At 50.0% G+C, this 23229-nt stretch overlaps 1 protein-coding gene across 3 annotated transcripts in view; it reads left to right on the plus strand.

The window, feature by feature from the left end:
- The window catches only part of ADARB1 (adenosine deaminase RNA specific B1), an 85071-nt gene that overhangs the window by 36336 nt on the left and 25506 nt on the right, over positions 1-23229 (plus strand). For all 3 annotated transcript variants that reach the window (XR_008198953.1, XR_008198954.1, XM_052635809.1), the window contains exons 3-5: positions 14422-14496; positions 18255-19189; positions 22932-23046. Coding sequence is in view for 1 of the 3 variants with exons in the window: in XM_052635809.1 (XP_052491769.1) it covers positions 14422-14496; positions 18255-19189; positions 22932-23046 (1125 nt within the window). In the remaining 2 variants the exon portion in view is untranslated. The remainder of the gene's footprint in view (positions 1-14421; positions 14497-18254; positions 19190-22931; positions 23047-23229) is intronic.

Raw genomic sequence — 23229 nt, forward strand, 5'->3', positions numbered from 1 at the left:
AGATTTGGAAAATTCAGCAGTAGAGCCACAGGACTGGAAAAGGTCAGTTTTCATTCCGATCTTGAAGAAAGGGAATGCCAAAGAATGTTCAAACTACTGCACAGTTGGACTCATTTCACATGCTAGCAAGGTAATGCTCAAATCCTTCAAGTTACAATTCAATAGTATGTGAACCAAGAACTTCTACATGTACAAGCTGGATTTAGAAAAGGCAAAGGAACCAAGATCTAATTGCCAACATGTGTTGGATCATAGAAAAAGGAAGAGAATTCCAAAAAACATCTACTTCTGTTTCATTGACTATGTTAAAGCCTTTGACTGTGTGGATCACAACAAACTGTGGAAAATTCTTAAAGAAATATAATACCAGACCACCTTACTTGTCTCCTGAGAAATTTGTGTGCAGGTCAAAAAACAGCAGTTAGAACCAGACATGGAAGAACAGACTGGTTCCACATTGGGAAAAGAGTATGTACGTCAAGGCTGTACATTGTCACCCTGATTATTTAACTTCTGTGCAGAGTGAGTGGGTGAAAGTTGCTCAGTTGTGTCCAACTCTTTGCGACTCCATGGACTACAGTCCATGGAGTTCTCCATTCCAGAATTCTGGAGTGGGTAGCCGTTCCTCCTCCAGGGGATCTTCCTAACCCAGGTCTCCCACATGGCAGGCAGATTTTTTACCAGCTGAACCACAAGAGTACATCATGTGAAATACCATGCTGGATGAATCACAGGCTGGAATCAGGATTGCCAGGAGAAATAACAACCTCAGATATGCAAATGATACTACTGTAATACCAGAAAGGGAAGAAGAACTCAATAACTTCTTGATGAGGGTGAAAGAGCTTAAAACTCAACATTCAAAAAACTAAGATTGTGACATCCGGTCCCATCACTTCACGCATAATAGATGGGGGAGAAGTGGATACAGTGACAGATCTTCTTTTCTTGGGCTCCAAAATTGCTACGGACAGTGACTGCAGCTATGGAATTAAAAGATACTTGCTTGTTGGAAGAAAAGCGATAACAGTCCTAGATAGTGTATTAAAAAACAGTGACATCACTTTGCCTACCAAGTTCCATATAGTTGAAATTATGGTTTTTCCAGTAGTCATGTACGGATGTGAGAGTTGGATCATAAAGAAGGCTGAGCACCAAAGAATTGATGCTTTTGAACTGTGGTATTGGAGAAGACTCTTGAGTGTCCCTTGGACAGCAAGGAGATCAAAGCTGTCAATCCTAAAGGAAATCAACCCTGAATATTCATTGGAAGGACTGATACTGAAGCTGAAGCTCCAATTCTTTGGCCACCTGATGTGAAGAGCTGACTCGCTGGAAAAAACCCTGATGCTAGAAAGGATTGAAGGCAGGAGAAGGGGATGACACAGGGTGAAATGGTTGGATGGCATCACTGACTCAATGGACATGAATTTGAGCAAACTCCGGAAGACAGTGAAGGACAGGGAAGCCTGGCATGCTGCAGTCCATGGGGTTGCAGAGTCGGACATGAATTTGTTGTGTTAGCAACTGAATAACAGCGTGGGAACAGCAGGGCAGGACAGAGTCAACCACGCAGGACTGACCAGTTTGGGTCGTGCTGACAGGCTCTGGGCTGGAGCAGTGACTTCTGGTGGCCTGGTCCCTGCCTGAGGGCCTTGGGTTGAGGCAGAGGGGTCTGGGGAGAGGTTGGATGGTGGTGGGCGCTGGGGTTTGCACTGCTCCTGGCTGAGCCCTCTGCTGTCTCTGAGAATTGGCTCACTGGGGAGGGACAGTCTCTCTTGGGGTCAGCAAGGCCTCTCCCCATGCCAGAGCATCAACAAAAAGAAAATATAGGTAAAGTAATGTGCCGTGTGGTGTATGGATGCCACATGGAAAAATACTGGACAGAGTCCAGGAAATCAGAGTTAGCATGACCGCCTCCATCAGCAGCATGAACGGCTGTGCCTGAGGCTGGGGACAGTCCCTGGGCTCTGCCCACCAAGCCGGCCCACCGCTCGGGTTTGCACTCTGGTCCCTCCGCCCCACCCCCACCCCAGGCCAGGGGTGGATTCTGTTCCCCTAGTGCCCTCTGCCTGGAGCCTTGGGGAGGGGGCTGTGCAGGGCAACCTCTTGTGTGGGGCACATTTGGATGGGCACACCCACAAGTCTAAGGTAACAGGAGCTGCTCGACGTGATAAGACATGGCTCAGCTCTGTGTGCAGTTGGTGAATCTGGTGTTAATTCATGTGCACCTTTGGGAATACTAAGTTGTAAAAGGGATGCTGGCATTACCGGAAAAGGAACATTTTTTTTTTTTGCAAGACACAGTCAGTCATGTTGTAAAGAAGAGTTTGACACATTGATTGACTTTTCTTTGGATGAAGGACTGTGCCATTCATGTCCTCCCGGCTGCAGCTGCCTTTTGTTCTGAGGACAGGGCCCCCTAGATGTGGGAGAATGTCTATACCACCTGTCTGGATGAGGGGGGCCAAGGGCATGGGTTGTGCTGGGCCAGCCCGAGTGTGGGGGTCCCATGCCCCGAGATGTGCCTCTCTGTATGTGCGCGTGGGTGTGTAATTGTGTGGTCTGTGTGCGCGCACACACGCGTGCCTGTGCACCTGGATGCATGGGAAGGGGTGAGTGGCACTGCCTGGCCTGGCTGCCCACATGCAGATCGGCGGCAGTGTCCCCAAACGGGGTCCTGGCCCCCGGTGTGTGCTGCCTGGCTGTGTTACTTTGAGCAGTGTGTTTTGTGAACTGGTCTCCTGGCAGTTCGACTTCATTACTTGAGGGTTCTGTGTGTTTGAAGATGCTGGGTTTTTTCAGGTCGGATTCTGTTTGCCAGGGAGAGCATGTCTCTCCTCCCCTTTCAGGGTCATGTCCCTGCCTGTGTTTCAGGTCTGAGAGTCCCAGGTCACCTGGTGGCCCCTCCGTCTGCCTCTGATGAGAGAGCCTGGGGCGGGGAAGGAGCCGCCCTCCCACGTGTCCCCGGGCGGCCGTCGCAGCTGTGCAGCTCCGAGGGTTGGCTGAGCGTCCACCCCAGTGGCTGCGGGGCCAGACTAGGGCCGGGCTGCCCCGGGCTGGCTCGCTCATCACGGGGACCCAGGCTATGGGGACCGTTCTCAGCATCAGGGGCCGCCGGTATAAGAGGAGGCGCAGCAGACGCTCTGAGAGGAAAGGTGAGTCGTCCTCTTTTATTCTGAAATGCAGATCCTGGATGCAAATGTGCTGTGGGAATGTGTTCTGAGTTGTGGTGCTGTGAATTCATCTTACTGATGCCAGTGATTCCAACTCTCCATTTAAAGCCCTCCTCTTTTTCTCTGTTGGCACTTCATAGAATGTCAGTGAGGGGCCAGCTTACAAAGGCAGATTTTAAAAACATGTCTAGAAACATGTCTAGAAATCCCGTTGGCTTCCAGGTTTAAAGTATTGTTTAGAAAGATGTTTATGGAATCTCAGAAGTGTGCAGCTTGGAGTCCTGGGGGATTCTCCCTCTAGAGATGGGAGCTCTGTAATTTCCCTTCTCCTGCCACGCTTCCTTACTGACTTTTCCAACCTTAAAACTGCTCTTCATGCTGTTTGATACTGTTACGTGTTTGCCTTTTAAAAACGCGGAGTGTTCCATTCACCACTGCAGATGATTTCTGTCTTTAATTCAGTTTAATGTGTTAAGATGTTAAAATCATTATTTTTTTCTTAACACCAGATTCAGAAGTTGCCCTTGACTATAAAAACCACACACTCATGGCTTTGAGGCAAATCGCTGCTTTAAGAGATGTTGAGAGTTTGCTGTCTCCATGTAATGTGCGTGAACTAACAGAAAACGTCATCAGTGCAAAGACGCCCCTCCTGAGGAAAAAGCCAGGTGTTTTCTGGGGGCCACCTCGTTACCCAGCAGCCGACAGGGCTGGAAAGGGTCTTTCAGGGGCACCGCATCTTTGGGGTCTTCTGCAGCAGGAGACAGTGACCTCTCCAGGAAATAGAATGAGCCTCAGTTTTTAGTGCACTTCCCGAGAGGAGGAGGAAGCCCATCTTGATACTGGCAGTCTTTCGATATCACAGACAATCACACTAGTGGGAGCAGTGGGGCTGGCTCACAGTGCGAGACCTCCAGGGGTGCCGTGCCCACGTGCTTGTCCAGGATCCGAGGGCATGCAGGTGCTGCCTCTCAGCGCGTCCCTGCTGCCCCCACCCCGCATCTGGGTGGCAGTATCAGTCAGGCGTGGGAGAGCAAGATGTCAGGAAGATAAGCAGCAGGGAACTGAGACAAAGGCAGGAGCCCAAACTGCACGAATTCTCATCCAAAGACCCTAAATTTAGACTTGCCACCTTTTTTCCCATGGTTCTTCACCACTAGACATTTAAATTGGAGAAAGTTTTGAGAAGTGTAAGAACAATTGTGTCATCATTTGGAACTTGCTGTAACTCACGTGGTTTGCGTTAGCCCCACCGTACACAAATTCTGAATGTCTTCACGCACGCTGGCATCTTTTTCTGCTGTAGGAAAGCTGTTTGCATTTTCAGACCAGCATCTTGGGAGGCTGAGCGTAATGAGATGTAGCAGTGCTCACTGCACATCGCTATGCGCGCACGCTCATCGTGGTTGCTGCGCGTGCACGCTCAGTGTGGACACTGCTGATGAGCGGGGCACACGTGAATGCCTGCTCCTGTTTACCACACACTCTATGTTTGAAACTAATAAAAATGCCTTTCAAATTTATGAGTGTTATTAGGACTGGCCCTCCCGTTTATGGGATGAGTTTTACAGGATTTGAAATATAGTCCTTACTATTGTGTAATTTTAAAGTGCTCCCAGTCACATGTAAAGCCTGGTGTGACATATGGCTTTTCAAATGTCATTGTTTGTCAGTACGGCGTAGTAGCAGGCAACTTGGTGTCAGTAGTGATGGGGTCTCAGTGGTTTTTCAATGATCCTGAATTATCCCTGTGGTCACCCCCTCCACAAGGCAGATGTTGGCTGTGGCTGTGGATGAGACTCTGGTGGATTAACTCAGTCGTCAGGAAGTGAATGGCAGTTAGAAGAGAGTGACGTGCAGTTTAATTACCAACCACCAGCCAGGACCTGAGGCAGACGCTGCTGCCCTGGTGGGTACTGTGCCCAAGGCCCAAGGTGGGCTGGAGCCCAGGTCACACCCGGGGACAGTGGAGCACACCCCAGTCTCCCCAGGGCCCCGAGGAGTGCCGCCAGCTCCACTGTGACCTCCTCCGCTCCTGGCCTGCTGCCGAGAACGGGTGGGGGAACCCCATGTGAACAGGCTCCAGTGTTTTGGGGTTATGGGCTTCCCTAGTGAGTGCTGGGTCTGTGTGCTCTGTGATGGTCACTGTCCTGTGCTCAGGCCATCTGGGCGCCCCCATCTTTCCAGAATGGAGAAGTGGATGGGCATGGGGCCTGTTGTAGAAATGGAAGCCCAGATCCACAGCAGTGAGCCTCCTCTGAGTACCGCCAGAGGACAGGGCACCAGAGACTGGGTCGACTTTCCCTCGTAGATGGAGGAGATGCAAACAGTGCCTGAGGCTTCGGGCTCCTTCCCTGCTTCCGCCTTGCTGAGAGAACACCTCCTTGTGAGGGGAGGCATAGGGAGGGAGAGCATTTATCCACCCACCCCTCCATCCACCCACCCCTCCATCCATCCATCCATTTGTTCATCCACTCATTGATCTAGTCCATCCACTCATCCCCCCACCCACCCACCCAGGCATCCATCCTTCCATCCATCCATTCGTTCACCCGCCCATTCACTCATTCATCTGGTCCATCCACTCATCCCCCTGCCCACCCACCCAGGCGTCCTTTCGTGCAGCAAATAGCTATTGGCACCCTCGTGTGCCAGCACCAGGATTGGGGCCTGTGTTTGCAGGCATGGGTGATAGGATGGTAGGCCTGGAGACCGCTCTGCAGCGGGCCACCCAGAGTGCCCTGTGTATGTCTGCCTCAGGAAGGAAGGATCTGAGCCCATCTCTGGCACGAGTAGGAGGCGCCATGTCTGCCAGGAGAGGATACAGGGAGGGGAAGTTGCTGACCGCTGATGAGCAGCAGTTGTGGACAGAGGCCTGGGGCTCCCAGAATTGACCGTCACATGTGTGTGCATGTTACTGCACTTGTACTGATGGGCTCCCCAGCATGAGTGGGGACCAGGCTCCCTGGGGAGGAGCTCCTCCAGTGCGGGACCTTTGGGGTGGACAGAGCCACCCTCGTCTGATAGTTGAAATTCTAAAACAAACGTGGGGTTAGGTCTGTGGGCTGTATTGGGTTGGCCCAAAAGTTCATTCGGCCCAATTCCCTGGGCATTCCCAGTCCCTTTGTTGGATCCCCAGGCTGGGAAGCCTGATGTGGGGCTCAGAACCTTCACAACAGCAGGGGAACTTCTTTGGTTCTGTAGCTTGTGGGTCACCCACCCGACAGGTATGGGGTTTGATTTTACTGTGGTTGTACACCTCTTGTCTTTGGATGTAGTATCTTTTTTTGGTGGGTGCCAGTGTCCTTCTGTCAATGGTGGTTCAACAGCTAGTTGTGATTTTGGTGCTCTTGCAGGAGGAGATGAGCACATGTCCTTCTATTCCACCGTCTTTGTTCAGATCTGTCTTGATTCCCACAGCTGTATACACAGAAAGTCTTGAAGTCAGAGACTGCCAGGGCCCCTCTGTTCTTCTCCCTCATATTATGTTGGCTGCGCTGGGTGTTTGCCTCTCCATATGAACATGGGAACAAGTCAGTTGATTTCCACAGAATGTCTTGCTGGGATTTTATTGGGATTTTGTTGAATCTATAGGTGAAGTTAGGAAGAGCTGATACCGACATTGTTGAGTCTTTCTGGATTATATCTCCGCTATTTAGTTCTTTGGTTTTGTTCATCAGAGTTTTGTACTTTTCCTCATATGGATCTTTTACATATTTTGTTAAATTTTCATTGGGGGAAGTGATACTAATGTAAACAGTATTGTTTTTTTATGTCAAATTCTAGTTCATTGCTCATATGTAGGAAAGCAGTTGTCTTTTGTGTATTAACTTCGCATTCTGCAAGCTTGATATAACTGCTTCTAAGAGTCTTCCTGTCAGTTGCTGTGCATATTTTAATTATTCTTCATTGCATTTCACTAGGAAAACTACATTTTCTGAAAGTAGTGCTTGAACCTTATTTGTTGTACACAGTCTGCCTTACCATGTTCAGTGTGTACTGAGTCTCTAAAGGGAAACTGAACTGAACATCTATTATTTGGGTGGTTTCCTAGAAAGGAAAATATTTCATTGTAAAGTATTATAAGTTGATTGTTTTGAATATTTTAGTGATACTACTTTGTTTAGAAAGCAAAATAATGGAAGCAAAATACAAGTCACGAATGCATTCTCTAAACATGCATGATTAAGTTGTTGAATTTGAGATTATTTTTTTAAATTAAAGAATTTTGTACTTCAATCACCTTTGTTAAATAAATAATCAAATCAGCATTCGATTTTTTCCCATAGCTGCAAAATTAGTCTATGCTATGCTTAGTCATGTCCTACTCTTTGTGACCCCACGGACTGTAGCCCGCCAGGCTCCTCTGTCCTTGGAATTCTCCAAGGCAAGAATACTGGAGTGGGTTGCCATGCCCTCTTCCAGGGGATCTTCCCAATCCAGGGATTGAACCCAGGTCTCCTGCATTGCAGGCAGGTTCTTTACCATCTGAGCCACCAGGGAAGCCCCTTAGCAAGTTGATTGATTTATAGTAAAAAAAATTAACATGAAGAATCTTCATTTGAATAATTCTCTCTTTAAAATTTTGTAGTGTATGGCTCCTAACTGAAACCCATAACAGTCATTAAGAATATGTAAAACTTTTTCAAAACCATCCTTTTCAGAGCATAAGGTAGATTAAAACGAGTAGTAATGGCTAGTAAGTTTTGTCAAGTTTACTGTCTCTCTTAACATTTTTAAAATTTTTAGTGAATTCCTCAAGATAGCTTTTTTTTTTTTTAACCAGCACAACAGAGAATTCATGTTCTGATGCATCTTGAATGTGAGTAAGTGCTGTTCTTCATGTTTTATTCCAGAAAACCTTCTTTTCACCAAGGGAGGGGAGGCATGTGTGCAGGTTGGTGTTTCCACAGTGAGAGATAAGATACGGAGAGAAATGCTATAGTTTACGTATTTATTTATACTTTGTCTTACATCAGAAACACCTACAAGTGTGTAAGGAATTACACAATAGATGACCATCTACCCACCAGCCACTTAGAAAGTAAAGCTTTGCCATTGGGTGGCATTATGGGAAGTCAGACGCAAACCCACAGGGAACCAACACTGACACGACCGAGGGCCCTGGCGGGTCCAGCCTCCTCTTCCCCCAGGGGTCACCCCAGGTCTAGCCCCACTTGTTATAAAGGGCATTGGTCAGTGGTGGGGAAGCCCTTCTGTCCTGAGTCTGTCTCTCTGCTCTGCGTCCATGAGCCGTGAGCACATTCTGGGGCTCCATCCTTTCCAGTCTGGGAGGACCAGCCCCACCTTGTTGCTCCTCAGGTCAGACTTTTCCTAATTATTCAAATCTGATTATTTCTCCACATAAACTTTAGCATCAGTGTGTCTAGTTCTACTTTAAAAAAGGGAAGTTGAAATTATAACTGGAATCAAGTTAAACTGAAATCCCAGGTCTTTTGATGCCAAGTTTAATAGTCTTTCCATACCTCCCTGCCTACTGTTTAATGCTTTGGGGGAATCCTGCAAAATGAAGAAATTATTCGAATGTTGCTATCAAATAGAGCTTTTCTTTAACTGGGAGTTCCTGGAATTTTGTCCATATGGGATTTTTGATGGGGTTTTCATTCTTTGGTGTTTGTGGTCCAGGCCATGCAAGGTGCTTTTCAGAATGAAAGAAAAACGGTTATGTAAAATGCTCTGAACTGCTTGTATTTGCTATTTTGCCTTGTTTTATAACCTTCAGTATGAAAGCTGGCATTTGTGCAAGCTGGAAGTGCCAGCTTCTGCCCTGCAAGAGGTCTCTGGCCTCCATTCTGTTACATGCGTACTCACCGGCACGGTGCACAGCCTGACTGTTTGCTACTGTGAGACATTTTGAGTATGAAAGAGCAGGAAAAAAAGGCACGTCCTATAGACCGAGTGAACTCTGGGGCCACAGGACTCCTGTGGCTCAGACTGCCCGTCATGGTTACTGCCTGCGTGTGTTCCTCTTGTCCTAGACCCCAGGGGAGCCAGCCTCTCAGCACACCAGCCACTGATTAGTTACATATGAATATGCTGTGTACCTTCTGCCTACTTTTCAATCAACATTTTTATTGTGAGAGAACCTACATTCACGAGCCTCTGTGAATACAGGGAAATTGTGTTCCCTTTACACGGTGTGCGGTCTCAGTGGGAGGCAGGCCTCGGGGAGAGGTCCAGAGGTCCGAAGCGTCTGCTGTCACCAGGACCCCCACCCCCTTGTGCTTTGTAGCCACACCCACATCCTCCCTGACCCCCACAGCCACTGCTCTGCTCCCTATTTCTATGATTTTCTCGTTTTAGGAACCCTTGAAAGTTGACCCTTGAACTGCACAGGGTTGGGTGTTGACCGGAGCTGCCGTCAAAAACCCATGTAATGGGTTGTCGGCCTTCTGTGTCCTCAGCCGGCCTTGGGATGTGCAGTGGGCAGTATGCGTTTAGTGAGAGTAATCTGTGTCTGAGTGACCCACGCAGTTCAAGCCTGCCTTGCCCGAGGCTCCCAGTGTGTAAATAGGTGTAACTTATGTGACCTTTGGGTCGGCTTTTCCACTCAGCTGAGTCCTCTGGAGACTCACCCAGGTTGTTGCGTATTGACTGCTTGTTCTTTTTTCTTGTCTGTGGTGCTCCTGGTGTGGACGGGCCACAGTGTGTCCAGCCGGGCACCTGCAGAAGGGCATCTGGGTTGTCTCTGGGTTGGGGCTGTTATGAATAAAGTTGCTGTAAACATTCGCCCACACTGTTTTTCTTAAAGTGAATGTAAGTCTTCATTTCTCTGGGATAGATGTCTGTGTTTAGTTTTAAGAACCCACCAGACTGGTTCCCAGGTGGCTGTGTGGTCCAGTTCCCCTCGTCCTCGCTGGCCTTCGGGTCGTCGGTCCTCCGCTTCAGCCATTCTTGTGGGAGTGTGGTGGATGCGTGTGGCTCTCAGCCCCTTTCCCTTGTGGCTGATGACGATGGACATCATTTCCTGTGTGTCTGTCTGTGTGCACTCTTTGGTGAAATGTCTTTCTCACGTGAGTGTGTGTTCTGCTCTTGAGAGTTATGTTCTGTTTGTTGCCTGTGTGGTTTTCTCATATCTGCTCACAGTCCATAGCTGGTCTTTTCATCTTCTTAACAGAGTTGTTCACAGAGCAAAACCCTAACATTTTGAGGGATTCCAATTTATCATTTTCTTCTTTTATGGATTTGATGGCTAGTCTGCAAACTCTTCACCCAGTTCTGAATTTGGGGTATGATTTTGTGAAAATTTTCTAGTTTTATGCTTTGTATTAAGCCTGTGGTTTATTCCAAGCACCTGTGTGGGGTGTGAGCTGAGACGGCTGGTTGACCCAGCGCTGTCTGTGGACAAGGCTGTCTTCCCCTCACTGCGTGGCTTGTCTGCCTTTGTCAACAGTGAGCAGGTATGCTGTGCGGGCTGGTCTCCGAGTCCCCTGTTCTGTTTTGTGTGGTCTGCCTGTCTGTCTTGGTGATGCGGGCTGTATAGGCTGTGTTGAGATTGGTTACTGATTCCTCCCACTTCTGTTTTGATTGCTGCTTGAAAGCCCTTCTCAGATAATGTTGACATCCTGGGGTAGGCATCTCTTGCCTTCGTTCATTCAGTTTGAGGTTCTCAGTCTGGTGAGTGACTTCAAGTGTAACCTGGACGTATTATGTTCCCGGATCCGAATCCTGCTTGAACCTCTGTTTCAGCTGCTTTCTCTCGTGGCCTCTGTAACGGAGGGGAGACCTGCCTCATTGCTGCCGGTGGGAGTGCACGTCTAGGCTCCCCGGCCTCCACTGGCACTGCTGGGTGGGGCCTCCTGCACCACCCCAGCAAGGAGGGGGCAAGCACCTGGGTGCCACGGGGTGGGGGCAGTCCAGGCTCCCACCTCTTCTCCCTGACTGCATCGCAGGCCGGGTGGGAGGGGCCGTCACAGCCCAGAGGGCCTGGGACTCCAGGCTCCCTCACCCCGTATTCCTGCTGGGTGGGAGGCTGGGTCTGGCTGGAGTGGGGCAGTTCAGTCTGTCAGTCTCCTGCCCTGCTGGGAGGGCCTCTCCTGGCCCCTTGGCCAGAGAGACAGTTTTGTTGGGAGTTTTGGTCTGCCTACTGGTGCTTCCAGGTTGCTGGTGTCTTCAGCTCCAAGTCTGGGGTGGCGATGGGGACTCGCAGCCACACCATCCTCGGGTCCCAGCTGTTCTGCCATCCTCTCCTCTACCCCTTGCCCAAGCCTTCTCGCTGTGCTGTGCTGCGCCGTCTGGGGTCTTCAGTCGGGCTGAAGGGGAGGGGATGGACGTGCCCTCTGACCTCCCACCACATGAGCCCCTCTGCCTGCTTTGAGTCCAGCTCTCAGCCAGAGAGAGCAGGGTGCTTGGACGGCTCGTGTGGTTGCCTCCAGGATTGGTCCTTCGAGTCTCTCAGCAGCAAGTCCTTTCTCACCCAGCCTCTGTGCTTCCCAAACGCCCCTCCCCTCCAGACTCAGTGCAGCCACCGCACGAGGCTCCTCAGAGCACCCATACCTCACCCGCGGTGAGGGGCGGTCAGCACTCATGTCCATTCTAGATCTCAAGGGAATTACTTTTAACAGTCTCCATAGTGGGAAGGTTAAAGCACACACCAGTACAGAACTGCAGCCAGACCCGCACCCCCCCGGCAGGACCAGCATTGCCAGCTCCTCAGTTTAATCTGTACCTACTTTCTCCCACTGCACTGGATCATCTTTTATAATAAATCCCAGGTACCATTTCATCTGTAAGCATTTCGGTATATATCACAAAAGATAAAAACACTATTTCCACACCTAAAATGATCAAAAGTAATTCCTTAATGTAGTCAGCTATCCAGACAATATTTTTATTTAAGTGTATCAGTTGCAGAGTCTGTCTGATTCATTTTAGGTTCTTATAGTATCCAGTACTGTGCTTTTCCTATAGTAAATTTTCAGAAAAATATATGTTCAAGTAATTCATGAATATAAAATATTAATACTTTAAAAACTATCTGAAACACTTTCTTGAATAAAGGAGTCCAAGTAGAAACTCAGAGGGGCTTCTGGCAGCCCAGTGGTTAACACTCTGTGCTTCCACAGCAGGGGCCTGGGTTTGTCCCCCGCTTGGGGAACTATGATCCCACATGCTGCATAGCACAGCCAAAAAACAGAAATCCATTTAAGTTTTAACTCATTTAACTGTGTATTTGCCAGATATGCAGTAAGGGTTAATGTTATTAACAAATGATTGTCATGGAAACTATTTTATATATGTGTTATATGAGACAGATGTATAAGATATAAGCATGATTTAGCTCATTTTAGTCACCATTTTCTTAAAAGCAATAAATTTGCCTTTTACTGATTTACAATTTGATTTGTATACAAATCAACATGTTACTACAAAATTTGCCAATCTCTTTTTTTCCTCAGTGGCAATTTGATGGGATTCTTTATTATGAGTTTAGAAAAGGCAAAGGAATCAGGGATCCAATTGCCGACATCAGTTGGATCATAGCGAAAGCAGGGAAATTCCAGAAAATCATCTGCTTTTGCTTCATTGCTAAAGCCTTTGACTGTGTGCATCACAAGAAACCATGGAAAATTCTTCAAGAGATGGGATACCAGAATACCTTACCTGTCTCCTGAGAAACTTGTATGCAGGACAAGAAGCAACAGTTATAATCGGACATGGAACAACTAACTGGTTCAAAATTGGGAAAGAAATACATCAAAGCTATATATTGTCATCCTGCTTTTTTTAACTTATATGCAGAGTACATCATGCAAAATGCTGGACTGGATGAAGCACAAGCTGGAATCAAGACTGTTGGGAGAAATATCAGCACCCTCAGATATGCAGATGACACACTCTAATGGCAGAATATGAAGAGGAGGTAAAGAGCCTCTTGATGAGGTTGAAAGAGAAGAGTGAAAAAGCTGTTTTGAAATGCAACATTCAAAAAACAAAGATCATGGCATCTGATCCCATCACTTCATGGGAAATAGAAAGGGAAAAAGTGGGAACAGTGACAGATTTTATTTTCTTGGGCTCCAAAATTACTATGGACAGTGATTGTAGCCATGAAATTAAGATACTTGCTCCTTGGAAGAAAAGCTATGTCACATGTAGATAGCATATTAAAAACCAGAGATATCAGTTTGCCACCATAGTCAAAGCTATGGTTTTTCCAGTAGTTAAGTACGATGTGAGAGTTTGACCGTAAAGAAGGCTGAGTGCCGAAGAATTGATGCTTTCAAATTGTGGTGCTGGAGAAGACTCTTGAGAGTCCCTTCAGCAGCAAGGAGATCAAACCAGTCAATCGTAGAGGAAATCAACCCTGAATACTCATTGAAAGGGCTGATGCTGAAGTTCCAATACTTTAGCCACCTGATGGGAAGAGCCAACTCATTGGAAAAGACCGTGATGCTGGAAAAGATTGAGGGCAGGAGAAGTGGGTGGCAGAGGATGAGATGGTTGGATGGCATCACCGACTTAATAGATGTGAATTTGAGCAAACTTCACGAGATAGTGGAGGACAGAGAAGCCTGGCATCCTGCAGTCCTTCGGGTCCTCAAAGAGTCGGACATGACTTAGCAACCAAACAGCAGCAAACACGTTAGTATAATCCTGCAAAGTACAGCCAAAATATTTAGGAAGAGGAAACTCCTGAATTTGTTAAAAATTATATAATTGGAATAATTGTTTTTTGAGGATTTCCTGTGGTTTCTCCTGCCAACAAAATAATAAGTTATACATGGTTAAGAAACTAGATCAGATTTGAGGAAGTACTTGCTTTTTAATGTCATCCATGCGATGCTGCTCAAGATGAGAGGGGACTGGTGGGGTGAATGCTGAGGCATGTTTGTTCTTGCTCCACAGCTTTATCTTATGACCCCAAAACTGAAGTCTCCCCAGAGCAGAGATCACGTGGCAGCCGGGCCTGAGTTCTGTCTGGGGTCTGTCTTGAGGAGTCTGGGATGCATAGATCCTCACCCTGCCCTGGCTTGGAGCTGTCCATGGTCCTGACCCCAGAATCCAGGCTGCCCTCTGCAACGTGGCCTGAGATCTGCCCCACCCCTACCCCAGATGCAGAGTCCTGGCCGGGACCCTGGGGTTCCTGGTATGCACTCAGAACGTGGGAGCCTCAGAATGCTGTCCAGAGGGCAGACCTAACCATCCTGTTTTGCCATTTTCCCACAGAGGAGACTTACTCAATTACTTGTACACTCAGTGTGGTCTTCTTGATGTCTTGCAGACAGAAACAGCCTCCGCCAGTCAAGAAACCCTCAAAAGTATTTTGCCATGGATGTAGAAGATGAAGAAAACATGAGTAAGATCCAGGCCTATCCTGTAGTGTCAAGTGGCTCATTTTTCTTTTAAAATCTTAGTGTTGTAAATTTATGCAATGGGACCAATTTGGGGAGGGTCATTTTTTTTCTTCGATACAGCCTGTTCACAGTGGCATGTGTTTAATTTTCATATATTCTCTACAGTAGGTCTCGGAGTCTGCTGTGGGCGTTTTCCTTATAGCGGTTTGTCTGAATTTTTATTCTTGTATTTGCCCTGGGGCCCCAGTGCACATGCCTGAAACGCGGGGCCCAGCCTCCAGGCACACATGCCCTAAAGCCACATGCTTCCTGTCCCTATGTGCTTCTCGTAACAGTGGCCCTGATTTCCATCTGTCTAAATCTAAGGTGGCCTTTGAGATTGGCCGTGTAGGTGACGGTACCTGGAATCTTCAGGTGCAGTGGGCTGTCCTGCACTTTGAGGGAAGGGCTCACACGAGTCTGTTGGTCTTGTTTGATGAGCCTCAGGGCTGGAGTTGGCTGAAGCCCCTCCTCACTGCCCTCCCTGGCCTTGGCTCCACCCTTGATGCTGTTCCCTGTAAAGAGTCAGTAGACACACTTCTCTGTTCTGTTTGTTGCTGATCCCAGGTAGCAGAGCAGTTAGATAAGGTTACATGTTCCCACAGAGGCTGGGCGTGTTCTGTAGGGAGGTCACAGCGGAGCTGAGAGTTCTGGTGCGTGTGATGTGTGCCCTTCCCTGTTACCTGTGTGTGTTGAGGTGTCCCTGGAAGAACCCACGGGTGTAAGGGATGAACAGTCACTCAGGATGAGGACACACTTCAGCCAGCATCCTGTGGCCTCACCCAGAGCCTATAGCTGTGGCCTTGGGGTTAGCTTGTCTGCTCGCAGAATCCAGGCCTCTGTCCCCGAGGGTAGTGGGTACCGTGGGTTGCTGGGTCTCTGCCAGGTGACCCTGCAGTTGTGTGCCCTCATGTGGGAGGCCACACCCAGGACCCTGGCATGAGAAGACGTGACCAGGTGCGATTTCAGGCCATGTGGCAGTGCGTCCTCCTGCGGCGTGGGTGTGGCCTCTGGCTGCCCGCACTCTCTCCAGGCTGCTGCCCCAGCGGTCACTCTCCGGGGGCTTTGGGGCCAACCCACTCCCCACGCCCACTGTCACCCATGCAGCCCTCCCCCTGCCGTCAGGACTGTGAGCTGTTGTCCACGGTGCTGGTCGTGGGGTTTGGGAGGAAGCTTCACAATGCTCTAGGTTATGTAACCGTCCCCAGACTGCTCTGGGGGTCAGTTATCAGATAAAGAGTCCTTCTGAATACAGTTTCTGGAAAGATGAGCTGCTGGTTCTAGTGCTGAAACTGAAATGCCAGACCCATATTTTTCTGTCATTTTGAAAGCAATGAATCGTTTTTATCATGATTAGTATTCACGTTTATGAAATAAAATAGCATGCTATGGAAATAGAAAGCATCTATCTAAGAAGAGCTGTGAGGGTGGGCTGTCTTCTTGCATTTCTGGTGTTTTATTTGCCTTTATGTAGAAGCGTTTTTAGGAAAGTAGAGCATGAGTAGTATTTGCGAGCTTCTGAAGCACATGAGAACATAGAATCCGTGTGAACTGAAGCACATGAGAATGTAGAATTCATGTGAACTCTCTTGTATAAAGTGTATTTTTCTATAATCAACACTGACTATTTTTACTTCTTAAAGGAAAGCTTTGATTTCAGAGAGTATGAACATTTGGTTAAATGCATGTCAGAATGTTTACTGTAACTTGACTTCTTTACTGATAATTCTGTTTGGCAGTAACATGAGAATGTATGCAGCCATGCGGTGTGCCATGCTCTCGCTCACTTGTTAATCTAAACTGTCTCGCTCTGCCCTCTCTAACCTTCTGTTTCCTTTGAGCACCGAAAGGAGTAACCTATTGAGCTTTTGCTGGAGGATGTTATAAATGAAAATTTAGTGTTCATTCCGTCAGCTTTGTCAACTGGGAGAAGTGGTGTGTGTGCCAGGTGTACCTGGGAGGCAGTGAGCTAGGAAGGCTTGAAAAGTGAAAGTGAAGTCACTCAGTCGTGTCCAACTCTTTGCGACCCCATGGACTGTAGCCTGCCAGGCTCCTCCACCCATGGGATTTTCCAGGCAAGAATATTGGAATGGGTTGCTGTTTCTTTCTCCAGGGGATCTTCCCCACCCAGGGATTGAACCCTGGTCTCCCACACTGCAGGCAGACTCTTTACTGTCTGAGCCACCAGGGAAGGCTTAGCAGTGTCTTAATCTCAGCCATAGCGGAGATAGTCAATCTTCCTGTGGCTGTGTTTACATGAGCACTGTTCTCGCATCTCAGTGAGGATGTCAGCCCGGGAGCCCAGGAACTTGAACTGTGGGCACTGGCAGCCGGGGACCCAGACTTGCTGCCACGTTAAGTACCTCCCATGGGTCCAGCTGGTGAAGGTCTTTACGGCTATCCTCAGCCTCCTTAGCATGGTCAGAATCTACTTTCACATTAAGGAATAGAAATGGCCTCCTTAGCATAGTCAGAATCTTCTTTCACATTAAGTAATAGAGATGGAGCGGGGGCCACCTAATGGGGCACCTGTAAACCAGCTTATGATTGTGAGCAATATTCCGTTGCTGAAAACACTTGTGGATTCTCAAAAGTTAGCAGTAGGGCTTTAAATACACTCACATTAACACTATTGTAAAGCCTGGTGGTCATTAACCTTGTGCTTCCTGCAGCCAGTGGCCTATGCAAGCTAACCAGGAAAACAAGAAGTTACTGCTTTTTCTCTTTTCCAAAAAGCTTGATAAACTTAAAGGGAAGAGGGAGTGCTTTTTTTATTCCCATTTTTTTGAGGTTAAAATCATATTTATTTTGCCATGAACTTTTAGAGTTCTAAAAATTATTTTTATTAGTTGTAAAAATAAACTACCTTTAAAAGGTGGTATAACCAAATTATTTTGTAATTTTATCAAATATTTGTTTTTCTAAAAAGGAGCACATTGCCAGCCTCAGGAAGTTAGGAAGCTGTGGCCACCACCGGCGTGTCAGTCTTCATGTCTGGCCTTATATGTTTTTTTCTATCATGGGGTGTATTAAGGATTCAGAGACAAATCGGTCCCCATAACTTATTGAAAAAATGTTAACTGAGCATCAGAAGTGAAGCTGTGTCCTTCAAAATAGTTTCTAAAAGGCCAGAACACTTTATATAAACAGTTTTCTAAGACTTATCCATGAACCAAATCAAACAACTGCACATATTAATTGAATATTTTAAACCAGAAAAACTAAGTGACTGGTGAATGCATATTTTAAATCATGTTTTCTCTTCTGGAAAGGCTGCAGTTGAAAGCCCAGTATGAGTATAGTATGAGAAACAGCCTTGAAAAGGAGGAAAGGCTGGAATAAAAGGCACTTTGTTGATACTGATGTTAGATTATTAATGTAAGGTCTTCTTGGATTAGTTTATTCCACTTTTTGATAAACTTGAATAGAAACCTTTAGGTGCTTCAGAATACTCTCATAGAAAAAGATGACTTAAAGATTCACCTTTCGATGCAATCATTGATGCTAAATAGAAACAGGATTAGCCATTATTTAGCAGAACATCAAATTGCTTGTTCCAGTGTAGACGGATAGTTCTGTGGTTAAAAGTGCAGCCAGGAATAAGATATATAAGCACACATCACTTAACCAGTTACAAAGAGAGATAAAGGAATCTATAAATTTTGCATTTACAAGATCCTGCAATGAAGGCGTTGTAAGTTACTCTTTCTGGGCACCGCAGGTTCGAGCAGCACAGATGTTAAGGAAAACTGCAATCTGGACGGCGCGCCCCCCAAGGACGGCAGCGCCCCAGGGCCTGGTGAGGGTGCCCCGCTCTCCAACGGGGGCGGCGGGGGCACCAGCAGGAAGCGGGCCCTGGACGAGGGCAGCAACGGCCATGCCAAGTTCCGCCTGAAGAAGCGGAGGAGGGCGCCGGGGCCCGCACTGCCCAAGAACGCGCTGATGCAGCTGAACGAGATCAAGCCCGGCCTGCAGTACACGCTGCTGTCGCAGACGGGGCCAGTACACGCGCCCCTCTTCCTCATGTCCGTCGAGGTCAACGGACAGGTGTTCGAGGGCTCCGGCCCCACGAAGAAGAAGGCCAAGCTGCACGCGGCTGAGAAGGCCCTGCGCTCATTCGTCCAGTTCCCCAACGCCTCCGAGGCTCACCTGGCTATGGGCCGCAGCCTGTCCACCAACGCGGACTTTACATCTGACCAGGCCGACTTCCCTGACGCGCTCTTCAACGGCTTCGAGACGCCCGACAGGTCGGAGGTGCCCTTCTACCTGGGCTCCAATGGCGATGATTCCTTCAGCTCCAGTGGGGACCTCAGCCTGGCCGCGTCCCCAGTGCCCGCCGGCCTGGCCCAGCCGCCCCTGCCTGGGCCCCCGCCTTTCCCACCGCCCAGCGGGAAGAACCCTGTGATGATCTTGAACGAGCTGCGCCCGGGACTCAAGTATGACTTCCTCTCAGAGAGTGGGGAGAGCCATGCCAAGAACTTCGTCATGTCCGTGGTCGTGGACGGCCAGTTCTTTGAAGGCTCTGGGAGGAACAAAAAGCTGGCCAAGGCCCGGGCCGCACAGTCCGCCCTGGCGACTATCTTTAACTTGCACTTGGATCAAACCCCGTCTCGCCAGCCCATCCCCAGCGAGGGCCTGCAGCTGCACCTGCCACAGGTGAGGAGAGCCGCTGAGCACCGCATGTGGCTGACGCTCTTAGACAAGGTGTGGCTGTCAGGGTCAGCTTCTCCGTGGCCCTGTCCCCAGCAGAGAGAGCTCCTGTAAGCCAGGCTGCCAGGGGGCCTTCCCTGTACCGTGCTGCTCGTGTGGGCGCGGGAGCCCAGCTGAGGCCGGCGCCAACAGGTGCTCTGTGGCTGTTGCTGCCCACGGCAGGCGGGCCAAGGTGCCCTTACCTTGTTGCCCATCCTGTGGCGACCACACCCTGCAGGGCCCATCTCAGGAGCGGGAGGGCAGGAGAGGGGCTGGAGCCCTGCTCCTGTCACAGCTCAGTGGTCTCCTCCCTCCATGTCTCACATGGAACCCCAGGTGCAGGAGAGGTGAGGCAGGCCGGTCAGCAGCTGAAACCCAAGTTGGGGTCAAGGTACCAGGGCCTTGTGGAGCGTGTCCAGGCAGAGGCCAAGCCTCCACAGTGGTGAGCACATGTCAGAAGGCCTGGGGCATTGGGTCCCCATGAGAGAGCCAGAGCCCCAGGGTCCCAGGGGTCTCTGCACCTGAAGTCCCCGTGGGGTCCCTAGAGCTCTGCCTGCTCAGCCACAGGTGGGCACTGCTCTTAGTTTGCTCTTGGACAGGGCATGGAGCAGGAAAATCAGGAGAAGAGGGGAGGGGTCATCTCAGGGTGAGGGAGGGTCATCTCAGGATGAGGGAGGGTCATCTCAGGGTGAGGGAGGGTCATCTCAGGGTGAGGGAGGGTCATCTCAGGGTGAGGGGGGGTCATCTCAGGGTGAGGGGGGGCCATCTCAGGGTGAGGGAGGGTCATCTCGGTGAGGAGGGGTCATCTCAGGGTGAGGGGGGGATCATCTCAGGGTGAGGAGGGGTCATCTCAGGGTGAGGAGGGGTCATCTCAGGGTGAGGGGGGGATCATCTCAGGGTGAGGGAGGGTCATCTCAGGGTGAGGGAGGGTCATCTCAGGGTGAGGGGGGGTCATCTCAGGGTGAGGGAGGGTCATCTCGGTGAGGAGGGGTCATCTCAGGGTGAGGGGGGGATCATCTCAGGGTGAGGAGGGGTCATCTCAGGGTGAGGAGGGGTCATCTCAGGGTGAGGGGGGGATCATCTCAGGGTGAGGGGGGGATCATCTCAGGGTGAGGGGGGGTCATCTCAGGGTGAGGGGGGGATCATCTCAGGGTGAGGGAGGGTCATCTCAGGGTGAGGGGGGGTCATCTCAGGGTGAGGGGGGGTCATCTCAGGGTGAAGAGGGGACATTTCAGGGGGTGCTCTGAGGAGAGTGAAGGAGCAATGCTTACTTGTCTCAACACCATAGAACTGTTTGGTTATTTGTTGCTTCTTTTCATGGAAATCCAACATGTCTCTGGTCTATTGTGAAGATGTTTGTTTCAGGGAGAAAGTCTCACCCTGTTCTCTAATCCTTTCTATCATCATATGATTCAGTTTGAGAATAAAATACACATTGATGTAATGAGAAGGTATGGAGGAGCCCAGGTTGACAGGCCAGCCTGCACTCCCCCAGAAAAACCCACCCCCGTCCTGCCTCTGGGGGACCCTTGAGGACCAGTAGTTCTCAGCTGTGAAAGAAGGAACTTTATTTATTTATTTTTTGCTGAAAGCAACCAATACAGCATCAATGTAAAGTAATATATTAAAAGTATATTACTGTTTTTTTTTTAACGAGCCAAGTAACTGCTTCCTGTATTAGCCTCTTGTTATATGATTTATAAGGACTGTTGGTCCATTTATCATTGCACACATCAGGGGCACCAGCTCTCAAGGGACTTTATTTTCCAGTTGAATATCTGATGCAGTCTTTCAGCCAAGGTTCACCCATGCTGTGGTCACGGTGACTCCTGACATGCGCCGTCTTCTCCTAGTGTGAGCAGTTGTGTAAAGAGACTGGGGTCATTGAAAGCTGCTTGGGAGTCACCTGTAGGGGGAGGGATGAGTGTGCATGCGTGTGTGGGCACTGGCAGCCTGCTTCGGTCCTGGCTGTGACACCCGTGGGGAGCAGTGAGCAGAGCTGCTGGCTCGGGAGGGGCCTCATCAGCCCTGCCCAGCTGCCTCTGTGGCCCTGGCCAGCTGGGTCTGGGGAGGTGAACTGTCTCCCCCTCACCCCCCACTGCTTCCAGGGGCCCCAGGGTGGCTCCCTTCCCTCAAGCAGTACCCAAGAATGTAGTCATGCCCTCCTTGGAGGACCTGTGGGTGGCCTTCAGAGAGTTGGTCCTCTTAGCATCATTTCTGGACTCGATGGCCTTTTCGACACATACATTCTGGGAGTGAGGCATCTTGCTGTCTTCCTGGGGTTACCCGGAAGCATGTGGGGGGGCCTTCCCTGGTCCCAGGGACTTGTTGCTTCCATGTTGCCTTCATGTGGCATTGAGAGATTATAAAGTGAGATGGTACTGTCCACATGGTGAGCACAGGGCTATCCATGAACTTGATGGACGTGGCCCAGACAAGGCGTCCCAGGAGCCCACCCAGTCCCCACTGACTGTGAGAGCATGTTTGCTGTGTGGCCTTGTCTGCCCCAAAGCTGGAGGGAGGGGCTTCATGCCAGTGTGTCAGGGGGATGGTGGCTGGGGGACTGCCCAGGCAGAGGCGTGGCAGCAGCCCAGACTCTGCGTCCACCCGTCTGCAGCTCCTCACCCTGTAGGGGGGCCTCTGTCTCCTCTCGCGCACATTGCCTCCACTTCCTGTCCTGTCCGCAGTCTTGCTGCCTTTCTCGCGCTCACCCACAGCCTTGCTCCTCTTCCGAGGGTGCAGGGTTAGGTCCTGGCCCTGTCCCCACTCTCCTGTTCCCCTCCTACTTGGCCGTGAGCACCATCTTCTGGGGCTCGTTGCTGGTGCAAGAATAGGGCAGTGTCCTGACGACTGTTCTTTCCGGATAAGCTGCCATTGAGGATAATGACTCTTCTGCCCATTCGGGAGTGTTTCATTGAGGGCTTGGCTGGGGACTCGAGACAAGTGTGAGCTGCTGGGACGTGGGTCCCACGTGACTCCTTGCACCCCCTCTCATCAGGTATTGTTCCCAGAACACAGGGGGTCCCTCAGTCCATGCTGCAGAAGGAGGACCAGGTCCACACTCTCGAAGCCGTGTGCCCCCAAGTGCAGTGCTGCAACGCCCCCCCAGACGCGGCCAGCGCTGTGCGCGAGCGGCCCTGCAGCCCTCCCCTGTCGTCCCAGCTAGGGGACAGAGCCCGCGCCTGCGGGGCTCTGGGCAGTGCTGCTCTCTGGTCTCAGATGTGGAGGTAACAGGAGCAGGTGGACTGCTGCCTTGGGCGGGAGGTGCTGAGATATGGTTTCCCTTCTGACTCCCCTTTCCTTCCTGAGTGGCCCCTGCAGGGCCGTTCTGGCCTCCGCCCTGAGGTGACCAGTCAGAAGCCCTATTTCTTGGGGAGTGTGGCTGCAGGCTCTAAGCCACAGAGGGAGGGAGGCAGGTGACCTTGCCGCCCTGGGCCTGGGTTCCCCCCGGAGAGAGGGCTGGGGTGGGAGGCCTTAGCTGCTCTGTGCTGCTCCCACGTGGCTGGGCTCCTGCCATCCTGTCCGTAGAGGCCCTTATATGCCCCTCGGATGCCTGGTTCCAAGAAATGTCTTGGAGAAAAAACTGCGCATGCACACGTGTGCGTGCACACACACACTCACACACTCATTTGCCAGACCTACCGTGTGGCTCAGAGAAGAGGCCCCAGAACGTAACCCCAGAGGGCGCTGACCCCCTCTTGGTCCTCAGGTCCTGGCCGATGCCGTGGCCCGCCTGGTGCTGGATAAGTTTGGGGACCTGACAGACAGCTTCGCCTCCCCTCACGCGCGCAGGAAGGTCCTTGCTGGAATCGTCATGACAACAGGTAACCGTGTTGATGTGTGTCCACTGTGTGTTCTCACACTTAATGAAGAAGACACGCTTTCAGTGTACAGAAGTCTCTGACAGGAGCAGAAGGCGACTTCTTCATTCTCCTTCAGAATGTCTGCTGTGTGCCACTGGAGGAGCTGCACTTATGTTTTTCCCCCACCATTTCATCTGTTTAACC

The sequence above is a fragment of the Budorcas taxicolor genome, chromosome 1 (assembly GCF_023091745.1).
Source record: "Budorcas taxicolor isolate Tak-1 chromosome 1, Takin1.1, whole genome shotgun sequence".
Lineage (NCBI taxonomy): Eukaryota > Metazoa > Chordata > Mammalia > Artiodactyla > Bovidae > Budorcas > Budorcas taxicolor.